The 11,241-nt window shown below is 34.3% G+C and overlaps 2 protein-coding genes across 3 annotated transcripts; both read right to left on the bottom strand.

Annotated features, from left to right (window-relative positions):
- Positions 1–647: 647 nt before the first annotated feature.
- On the bottom strand, positions 648–3,710 carry LOC123195637 (cell division cycle protein 123 homolog). Of its 2 annotated transcripts, XM_044609455.1 has the most exons (3): positions 3,451–3,710; positions 2,241–2,307; positions 648–1,929 (listed from the first exon to the last, which is right to left on the bottom strand). In XM_044609455.1, the coding sequence occupies exon 3, from the start codon at positions 1,871–1,873 to the stop codon at positions 866–868; it is 1,008 nt and encodes a 335-aa protein (XP_044465390.1). In that variant the 5' UTR covers positions 1,874–1,929; positions 2,241–2,307; positions 3,451–3,710; the 3' UTR covers positions 648–865. The 2 variants fall into 2 exon arrangements, with proteins under 2 accessions (XP_044465390.1, XP_044465388.1); XM_044609453.1 differs by lacking the exon at positions 2,241–2,307.
- A 3,054-nt stretch (positions 3,711–6,764) lies between these two features.
- LOC123196941 lies at positions 6,765–10,499 on the bottom strand. Its single transcript, XM_044611096.1, has 5 exons — positions 10,038–10,499; positions 9,339–9,649; positions 9,154–9,210; positions 8,305–8,783; positions 6,765–7,281 (listed from the first exon to the last, which is right to left on the bottom strand). The coding sequence occupies exons 1-5, from the start codon at positions 10,439–10,441 to the stop codon at positions 7,006–7,008; spliced, it is 1,527 nt and encodes a 508-aa protein (XP_044467031.1). The 5' UTR covers positions 10,442–10,499; the 3' UTR covers positions 6,765–7,005.
- Between the last annotated feature and the right edge of the window lie 742 nt (positions 10,500–11,241).

The following is an 11,241-nucleotide window of genomic DNA, read 5'->3' on the forward strand; positions in this document are numbered from 1 at the left end:
TTATTATTTAGCAGGGATGGGGAGAAACAATTGAAAACGCCAAAAAAAAAAAAAAAAAAAAAGAGTGAAGGATGTTGTGCAACAATTGTGAATCAAGATCCACTGCAACAAAAACATTTTTGCATATCTAAAATAAAGAAGGGTAATTTAGCTCTCCAAATCGGGTCTTCAACCAACCCCTTCTTGAATGGAAAAGAGATTCTTTGTAAAAAAATAAAGATTGGAACAAAAACAGCTAAAATCCTTATAATAAGAGAGACACAAAAAGATAACTATTTTTTTAGTTTCTATTATTATTTCACAGGGATGGGGAAGGGAAGAATACAAAAAAGTTCCTTTGCTGAGACGGGGATTAGGGTCTTCAACCCCACCCCACCCGCTACCATCCCTATATGAAATTAACATAAATGAAGTCCAGTAGTTGGAATAATATCTATAACAAGATTTACAATTTTAGTGAAATAAACATACGAAGGATTAATGTTCCCCCAATTCAAAAGAATGAAAAAGACGGGAAGAACCAAGGAGGCAAAAAAAAAAAACTAAAAAGGTTTACAATAAAATTATACATACCCATTTTATGAGTATATAAATGGTTATATAGTTGATGTATGTCATTATGTGATTAAATGATTTTGAATTAAATATACAATAACATTCAATTATATCATGATATAAATAAGTGTATACTCATTACATATTTGTATACTCAAAGTAGGTATACGTAATATTGTTCAAATGTTTATAAGATTACCCCTGCACATTTTTTGTTTGAATAAGTAGTTCAACCAAATGTATAATATAAGCCTTTAGAGGAAAAATGTGAATCAAAATAGGGGACTTAAGCAAAGAATAAAAAAGATCCTCAAGCACCTGCTTCAGGTGATCTGGTTTGTCGATGCAGCTCCTCATCAGCATTCCTAAGAAATTGATCCCAACCACTTCCCTCACTGGTATCCAGGTAGTCATATGGCACAGCTGTCTTTAAACCAGGCCTAACACCACATTGGCTCTCCACAATTCTAAAGTCCACAGCATCACCTTCTTCTCCAAGATTCTGCTCCAATTCCTCCCAGGCAAATAGTAGTGGCAGGGTAAATGCACCCCAAGGATTAAAATCCAAAACCTTAACATGCTCATCTTTTGTGACATAAACATCAAATGTGTAATTTTCCAATTTGAATTTCTCTCTCACGTTGTTGTCAAAAAACTCTTGAACCAATTCTTTTAGACCATCTTTCTTCTCACAGAGGGCCGGATAAAATGTTGTGACTTCACGCTGAGAAATTCCAACTAGGCATTGACCCCATACAAAACAACGAAATTCCAGCTCTGGTCGTAAAGATGGATACCACTTGCGAAGGGCAAGGAAGAACCTTGGGGGTCTTGATAAGGTTCTATCAGTACATGAATCATATGCATGACACAGATCATGTACCAATGAATCCGATGACCTTAGCAAGAGTGCAATCTCACTAAATGAAGTGCATCGAAGGGTCCCAGATGTACTAATCCATGAGGAGTCTTTTGGTGCACTCCAGTTCAACTTTGGGAAAACTGCACCCCCGAGGGATTCAATAGATTGCTTAATCTTTAGTTCTAGTTCAGGAAAAGAAGGAGGAGATGACGGTTCTGCTTCATCCCCAGATCCTTCTGATACCTGATAGTCTTCTTCTTCATAAGGATTATGGATTCTATTGGGAAGGGCATCATCATTTGAGACAGAAGCAGGAAGGACAAAAGGCCCAGAGTCATCAAGAAGATACTCAACAAAAGACTCTGGAAGTTCATGAATCAGGGTTTTGATGGACATGGATTTAAACTTTGGGTACCATTCTTGAATTTGGCACCGGTTAACTTCTTCTTCCCTCATTGGTGAGAGTGTAGATGAAGAACTTGTTTCAAACACAGATGGAGTTCCTCTACAATCTGTTATACAACAACCAAATTATAATAATAAATCTAATCATCTATATACTATTCAAAATAACAAAGAAGCAAATAATTCATTGAAAATTAAAAAATAACACACTTTCATAAACCAAAAATAATTCCAAAGTCAAAACTATTAACAGAACAAAGAACTCACTGATACCTAACTCTATATAATATCTAGGGCAGTGATTCTAGATACTTTAGAATAATTTGATGCAAGTTTCAGCCCAGATGCAACTGCTCCACATTGGAATAAATAATGCAACAGAACATCAAATATGAAAGTCTAAATTGACTTGACTTACTGTTGTAGCAGGGATAACCAACTACAGGATTATGATAAATGACCTTAATGCCCTCCTTCTCCCTCTCCTTCCACATGATCAAGAGAAACAGCCATTGGAAAAATCATGATAATATACATGCCAAACACCAACAAAAAAACCAATTCAAAAAAGAAAAAAAGGCTCCCTTATAGTTAAAACTGATACACTAAGCAAGCAAAATCAACACAAACCGGAAAACATGCGATGATGTTTAAGGGGAGAGAGCCATACTTGTGAGGAGGGCGGCATTGCTAGATATGTTGGGTGGAGATGTCAAGACAGGAGAGGCGCAGGTGTGCGTTGGGAGTCGTGTGTGTGTGAAGTTGCTGCCGAGGAGCAAACGTGGTGTGGAAGGGCGATGGGGATTTGGCTGTCTCCCAGTGATTGTTTTTGAATTGGGTTTAGGATGAGGAATTAACATTTTGGGTATGGGTGTGCACGGTCCGGTTTGGGGAGACACGTGTGTGTGAAGTTGCTGCTTGAATTGAACAAGTAGACATCATAAGTCAAGTTTCTCCCTTGAATCAGTTGAATTAATTGACATGAAACAGGCCTACCGGTGAGTCAACTGCTAATTTTGAAATTTTGCTTACAGGATCCAAATGATCCAACTATTAGATTTTTGTTAGATGGAAAGGATCATCTATGATGTCTAGTGCACAAGTATATTGCAGGTTAATTGAGTTTATTATTATACAAAAACACATTTCAGGCATCCAAGCATATATTTTTTCCCCTTTATGACACTTATGATAAATGACAGATGATGCAGTTTTTATTTATAAACACATATCAGGCATCCATTTATTCCTAAGTGTATAAGACTTTGCTCCACAAATGCAGTAACTCACAGTGCGCATCATAATGCCTTAGACTTTGTTTTAAAAAAAAAAAATTAATATTACTCATTACGAATTTTATCAAACACTTTGTGAGCATCATAATGCACTCAAACTTTATCATCGAAAGCACCTGCATTTCTTCCAATAGCATACCAAACAAATGAATGGTAAGCAAACGAAGACATTCATCCAGTTTCTCATCAACCAAATGAACGGTAAACAAATTTAAGCTAAAGTTGTAGGAAATAACTAAAATGAAAAAGAAACTGACAGATGTAGTTCCAAGTAAACAACAAAAAACTGCACATAAAAAAAAATCCGAAAAAAGAGGAAGAAGAAAGACTTACCGGCGAGTTGAGTGACGATGAGACGAGTCAGACCACCACGGAACTACGAAATTGTTGGATGACAAGTTGATTGATGTCTAAGATAATGATTGAAACCAGAACGACGATGATTAAGCTATGATTCTTTTCAGGCAGGAACAACGACGTTAAATATGAAACAGGAAATGGAGGACGGAGAGTTCACCGTCGGCTGTGGGCTGTTGCTGTGAAGTCCCGAGGGAGAGAACCGGCGATAGAGATAATTCCTTTTCGGGCTGTGATTGTATATTATATATACAAAATTAAAATACAGTTTAATCTGTTTAAACTTTAAGCTGTAACTCAAACGTAAATTATTTTTTAAAAATTTTATAAATCAAATTAAACTGTTTTATAACATAAATCAAATTAAACAATATTTTTTAAATAATTTGGTCTACTTTTATAATTTTACGCACACTCCTAATCTTAAAATGCCGTAATATCATAATAATGGTGATATATTTCATGAATATTTTATTAAAAATTAATATAATAATTCAAATATAAAATTTTAAATAACCATTTAACCCAATATAATATAATGTATAATCAAAATTCTTTGTATAATAAATTATGTATCAGTCAATTGGGAAAAATAGACTTCAAATCAGAGTGAATTTTTGTACAAATCAAAAGGGAGAAAAACATAAAATTAAGGTTAAAAATTAAGAAAAGGATGTTGTTGGGTTTTTTTTTTTTAAATAACAATGATATTTTTATAAATAATTGAAATTTTGTACTTTAAATTTAGCCAAAAATTTAAAAATAAGATAAACGTAAAATGCGGTGAATAATTCGTGTTTAATACAGGAAGAACATAAAAATATGTTTAATATGTTTTGGGTTCAAAATTTCTTTAGAATGTATTAAATATATAAATAATATAAGAATATGAACAATACGTGAATAATACGTTTATTTACTTAGTAGGATAAAACCCTGAAAATGTAGAAGCAATTTTACCAACCCACTTGAAAAAAAAAAGAAAAACGAAAGAGATAAAAGTTGAATTGCCAGAAGTAAGGCAATTGCAGATTCAGGTGTTTTCACACAAGGAGGTAGAAGTGCTTTTTGAGTCAAAAGTGCTTCTGGGTTTTCAGTCATCTTTACCTTGGACTTGAAGTGATAAGCTCTCCTTCCTCTCTCCCCACAAACAGAAGAAAATAAAAAAGAACTTTGATTCCTGAATTAAGGGTCAAGCATTGTTTTCAACCCGGATTGGAGCTTGACTTAGTCAAGAGGTTGGTTTAGGTTTTAGCTAATCCGACTTATCCAACCAGTTGGATGAATTAATAACGTCAATATAATGTTAACATGACAAAATTAGAATTTTAAAATGAATTTATTAAGTATATTTATTGAACAATATAGATTTTTAGCCCAGCGATGTTTGTGTTTCCTTATACTTGATCTCAGGTCAATTTAGTCAGGGTCAACTAAAAATAAATGCAAATCAAGAGATTGAGCCACTTCATTTTAATTTGGTTCAAATAAATTGAGGTCATCATAAGGAAATTTATAGTTTTGTGTACAGATGAGTTTCTTTTAGATTATGGTGGTTTTACCTTGGATTACTTGAATCCACCAATGAATTAAAACTTGGATATAAATTTTGGAGTGGATTTGAATTAAGTTGGCTCAATCTTGATTGCTAACTCAGTTTGATTGAACTCAAAATGCACTCTCCTTGGATGAACTCAAACTTGAGTTTGAGCTTAAAAAGTGATGTACAATCAAGATCTAGTTTGGGGGTTTGCGAGCATGAGGAAACTTGATTTTATAATAGTCAAAACAATATTATTTTGACTAATTCAAATCAAAACAATGTTGTTTTAGTTATCTACAATATCGAGCAAGTCGAGTTGAACTTTCTCTAACCCTAATTTGAGCTTACTTCGACTCAAATCTAGCTCTGATGTATATTAAATCTTACTCAGATCATCTTTTCTATGATCTTGAGGAGGAGTTTGGTAAAAACAAAGAAAATAAAGTAATGCTATACATACTATCGGTAAATTTATACCATTAATTATAAATCTGTGCCATTCAATTATTTCTTTTAAAAAGTATACAACCTATTTATATTTACATCCTTGAGGTTCAAAGTATATTATATTTATAATAAAATTATTTGTATAAATAATTAACATAAACTTAAATACAAACAATGATATATTATTATATGATTTAATGATTTTGAATTAAAAATAAAACAATACTAAATCATATGATAAAATGTCATTGTTAGTATCTAAAATTATGCTCATTATTAGTACAGGTAAAGGTACTCTTGTACTTATCTCCAATATTAAGGTTCAAAATATCTTATACTAACTAAATATTACGAGACATGAATAATATATTTTATATATACGTAATTTTGAGTACCCATTCAAATAATAAAACTTAGTGCTAATTTTGTTTGAGGTTTAGGGTTGAGGTGCTAGTTTTGTTTGGCAGGCTGCACCGTTTGAGAAAGAAGAAAGCAAAAGCAATAACAATGCAATGTCACGTGCACTTTCTGACATTTATCAATTGCAAGGTCTTGGAGTAGATCGATCGAACCATCGATTTGATTAGAATCTAATGACCAGTTTTATCTGATTTAATCATGACTTGATAGTTAATCTCGTTCAGATGAAGTTTTACACTAAGTTTTGCTCATGGTCAGGCCAAAACCTGGTGGTCAATCAATTGTGTAAGGTTGCTGCCATGGTGATGTGTATCAAAGTTGTTTTGAAAAATTTTGTTAATGTTGAGACTCAAATCGAGTCCATTTGGTAAGATAAACGCACCAAATGCCACCAAAACATAATTTCATTTGGTTAAATATTGTTTTAATATTTATTTAAATAGTTCATCGATTGACCTGGATCACCCCATTAAGCGGAGCAATGTTTAGTCTATGTCTAAAAACGTTGAGTTGATATAGGTTTTTGATAAGTCATGGGAAGCTATAAGATACATAATTTTAGTTAAAGATGGATTTGATTCGAACTTGAATATGGGTTAGCTCAAGTTCTAATCAAATCTTAAATAGTTAGCTCAAACTTGAATTTGTTCAAACTGGTCAGAGATGTTGCTAGGGATGGTCAGCATAATGAATAGTTAGATTAACGAGATAAATAACATCACAGGAGATTCAAACTGAACTCAGTTTGGTTTGAATCCAATCCTAATTTCAGCGATTCAAGTTCAGACTGCATGGCAAATGTGCTCTGAAATAAATTCTGTTCAGAAGCAACAAGGCTTAACTTGTGCTTAGAGAAGTCATTCATCAATGTCCACTGAAATGAAAATGCTAACTAATTTTTGATTCAATGCTTAGGCTTCATCTGTCAGATTGTCAGAGCTGCACTTCACAGCCATGAATAGGAGATACACAACCAGTCACTCCATTAATAAGACCAAGATAATGCAGTTGCCATGACCATGAACTATCTTAATATCATCTAACTAAAGCTTTCATCGTTGTCAACTAAGTGAACAGCTAAAACTGGGAAATGGGAAATGTTGTAAAACTTACAGGCAATCTCAGGCAGGCTCACCACTGGCACCTGTCCTGTTCCAACTAATGCCAGGACCAGCCTTGCGTTCCCCTCTCTTACGCTTGTTCCAGGGAAACTGGAAATCTGAGGCTAAAGATGGCTTTAGAGTTGACTGGTCCTGAGAAACTGATGATATTGCCACTGGATCAGGTTCTGAGAAGGGGACTTGAGAAGGGTTGATGCTTGCTCCTCCTTCTCCGTTCTCTGGTTCAGGATGATCCCCTTCAGTTCCATCATTTTTTATCAGGATGTTATCCAAAATCTGCAAATGTCATCAATATATTTAGTGAATAATGTAACTATAAGGCTTCCACATTTAGCATTAATAGTAAGAAGCACACTGTGAGTGTATGGAATCAATAAAGCAAATAAGTAAACACAAACAGTAAAGAGAATGAATATGCGATTTCTTTTAATTCACCCAAAACAGAGCTATGTTCAGGCAAAATCAATACTATTTCAATATCTCCTTATCTCTTGTGATAATAGATGTATTTGTCAATAAATTATTATATCAATCATATAAGAGAATATTGTGTTTATATATTATGATTTTTATTCTTAAAAGAAACCCTACTAGGACTTTTATTTATAAGACAAACCCAATTAGAATTTTTATTCCAAAGAGAAATTCTAAAATGGCTATTCATGAGTTATGTCTAAACCGCTTATGGGCCCAAGAGCGTCGCCCTTATCCTTGGCTCACCGAGCAGTAAGGCCCCGTCCATTGACTGGGCAATAGGACTCGTGTGCCTCGCACCTTACAATTAAAGTGGTCGTTGACTACAGCAATCTGATCATGTAGGATAAGTGGAATACAAACCTGACAAAACAATATATTCAAGGTTTGCCTTGCAAAGTTTCTGGGAAAAGTTTAGGTCTTGCCTGCATCTCAGACAGTTCAGGACCACAACATATATGCAAAGAAGTTTGAAATGCTTAGCATTAGTACTTGAGATGAGGCACCCAACACTCAATCCATATTTTGGGACAAAGCACCAAGAGAACAATGTAAATTCAGTAAAACCGTAATCTCTGCCTTTTAATAGACTAGAAGGAGATAATACAATATTTCTAACTTGAATTTGAGTTTGGGGGTGCGCCAGAGAAAGCCTTCCAAGAGCTTTAACAAGTTTATTTGTATCATTTTTTATGCAGCAAGAAGTTTTTGTTTCATCTTCAAGAAAAAAATAATTTGATTATCAACTCAAAGGAAATTGCAGGCATATATGAGGTCAGAATAACAATGAATTTAGACATAATTAATTGTATTAAGAAGGCTTACATCTTCACACGAATCTTCAATCTGTGGCTGATGGAAAGTAATGTCAGCTGCGGACAACAGTCCGACTGTGCTTTCAGTTATATCAGGAACATGAATGGTCTCGACAAAATTTGAAATAACGCCTTCATGCATGACAAGCTCTCCAATATCATAATTCAAAATATCATGAGTTGGATTATATATAGCTCCCACCGATGTTGTGTCTGCATTGCCAGCTGAGAATGTAGGACTAGGAGCAGAGCTGGTCTGTGCCTCACAGGGTGTAAGAAGGCTCAAGTTCTCGGAGGAAGAGAACTTTGAGGCATTTTTGGACATGATTTTGTCCAGTTGATTCTTTAGCTTTTGAATACGAGAGTGCACTACTTCAATTTTAAAAAGGACCTGATCCAAGGAATTGTCACCATCTTTGAACTCAAAAAATAATGGATCGTCATTACTGCCAAATTTATCAACGCAATCTGCTTGTTGGTCCATAATTGCTGCCATAACATAATAAGAAAATGACAGCAATCAATGCCAATATCAAAATATTTGAACATCAAATATGCATTTAGGTTGAAATAAGCTTCACAAGACAAAAACATTATTAACATTCATTCTATATAAAGTACTTGTGTTGGTTATAGGCAGAGCATATCGCATGAATAAAATACGAAAAGAAAAATAGTCTACATTTCTCTTTTCCCTGATAAATTATTACATTAAAGTAATTGGAACAATAAACTTAACATGCAACCCATCAAGTAAAAAATGTTCACCAAAAGCAAATCCTGGATACCAGATAGTTCTTGATACTACTCAGGAAACCTGACTGCAAATATATAATTACTGTGCAGTATAAATTTTTACCTATGTTACCAAAGTCATCAGTGATAGAATTGCCATCTGGATTAGCCCTTTTGCTTTCTGCAAAATCAGACATGAACATTGTCTTTCAAAGGATGGAGAGAGAGAGAGTCGATAAGAATGAGAAGGGGGAAGAGGAAGGAAAATAAGCACAGCAGGATGTACAATTATAAAGGAGAAGTTTGTACCGAGATAGGAAAAAAGGTTATGGTGTGACATGTATGAAGTTAAATCTATTGTGTCTTCAACTCTTTTTCTTCTCCTTCTCTTCATGGCCTTCTTTCTGTAGCATTGACTGGAAAACGGAAAAGACTTCGATCCAAACCCTTCTAATGTATCTTGGTTGATTCTCGAGGGTTTAGTCTGCTCATATACTGCAAGTTCTCTGGCATATTTCAATGCTTGAGACTCAATCTCCTTAACTTTCAGCTCTGCCCACTTGCAACGCCACATAATAGGACGTATAAAGCTCCTCCAGTGATTTGTCACCTTCTTCTTCCTAAAATCAATGCAAAGATGGTTCAATGTATAAATCCTTTAGACCTGATGTGACCATAAACAATATATAACCAAAGACAAATAATTCTACTATCTTCTCCTCTAACGGTAAACAAAATTCTTCAAAAGGAAAAATTTAGTGAATTAATCACTCAGATCATGGATGGAGATGATCAAAAGGCCACCAGTTGAACAGATTGAATAAGAACAAAGATATGGTACAACATAATATAACCACTGAGTAAATGTAATATTGAGTATCAGCTTGAGATAAGACAATACTGCAAACTGCATATAAGTTTCAGATATGACAAGACTGCATTCTGACTCAATAAAATGAATTTTGTGTAATCGTACAAGGTAAAGAAAACTTACGAGATGCAACATACCTCACTTGAAACATGCTACTAAATGAATCATAAGAGGATCCCAAACCGCTGTCATCAAAATATTGCGATTCCACTTCGGCGTCACTCAATCCAGAACACCTCTCAGCATCGGATTCAGTGTTGCCAAATGAGCTTGAATATTCAGTCGCATAAGGATCATCAGCTTGAGCCAATCTAGTTTCATCATTAGTCGAACTATTAATTACATCAATCTCCATATCCTCAGGGCCTTCTGGAACAGCCGTTTGTCCATTCAACAGAATTTCCTTCCCAGCTTTGTTTTCCTCAGAATCATTCATGCAGCTTAATGACTTCTCATTGGAGTTTACTGAGATGCGCTTGCTTTCCTCTTCAAGATCAACTGGTGTAGTATAACATGGTTCATTGTCTATATTGATATCCATCAATAGTTGAGCAGGGATCACCGAAAATTCATTCTAAAAAGAAATTCCTTAATGGTTAGCCTGAAAAGAAACCGAATCAACTCAGATAAGTGAAGAAATATAATCAGTTAAACAGTCAAGCCAAAATGAGCAAGGCAAGAAGGATGTCAAAATCAGGAAATACTAAATTGTATACAAGAAAAGACATTTTTGTGAATAAAAGGAGCACCATCCCCAGGTGCAGAAGCATAAGTGGCTCTACATGACACATTTTGATTCATATTTAAAACATTCTGAAAGGAAAAATGCACTTTGATGTAAGGTTAATGGCAAAAAAATAGTTCAACAAACTATTTGTAGTGGACCAAAAAAAGCATACATATATAATTCCTACTATCTTCCACATTGACCATAATCTCATTCAGCTAAAATGAGAGGGTGCAAGTGACCTTCACCAACTAATTGCTTAACTAAATAAAAAGCAATAACTAAACACTTAGGAACTACAAAATTTCAACCGGACTATCACTCAGTCATGTTTATTCTATGCAATAAAACTATGTGTGTAAACAATAAGTAAAAACTTGAATATAGAAAATAACTTGTCATGATGTGTTTGGGCCATTTGTACCCATTGTTTTTGCACATCATTTTACTCCATTTTTAAGGTAATTAATCTTTTCAGCTTAAACTGGTTCCATTTCCCTATTATATTACAGATAAAAACAGTTGCTGAACTTTAACATCTCGTATGCAAATTGAATAAAAGAAAATTCGACTTGCCTACAATAAGTCCATGTTTGTACGTTAAACACCCAGCC

The sequence above is a fragment of the Mangifera indica genome, chromosome 14 (genome assembly GCF_011075055.1).
Source record: "Mangifera indica cultivar Alphonso chromosome 14, CATAS_Mindica_2.1, whole genome shotgun sequence".
In the NCBI taxonomy this organism is placed as follows: Eukaryota; Viridiplantae; Streptophyta; class Magnoliopsida; order Sapindales; family Anacardiaceae; genus Mangifera; species Mangifera indica.

Bases quoted from the DNA above. Each gene is read 5' to 3' on its own strand.
- LOC123195637 (XM_044609453.1), bottom strand. From the start codon at position 1,873: ATGAGGGAAGAAGAAGTTAACCGGTGCCAAATTCAAGAATGGTACCCA.
- LOC123196941 (XM_044611096.1), bottom strand. From the start codon at position 10,441: ATGGATATCAATATAGACAATGAACCATGTTATACTACACCAGTTGAT. The intron at 9,650-10,037 runs GTATGTTGCATC...CATTGATTTTAG, and splicing joins AGTAGCATGTTTCAAGTGAG to GAAGAAGAAGGTGACAAATC. The intron at 9,211-9,338 runs GTACAAACTTCT...CTGATTTTGCAG, and splicing joins TAACCTTTTTTCCTATCTCG to AAAGCAAAAGGGCTAATCCA.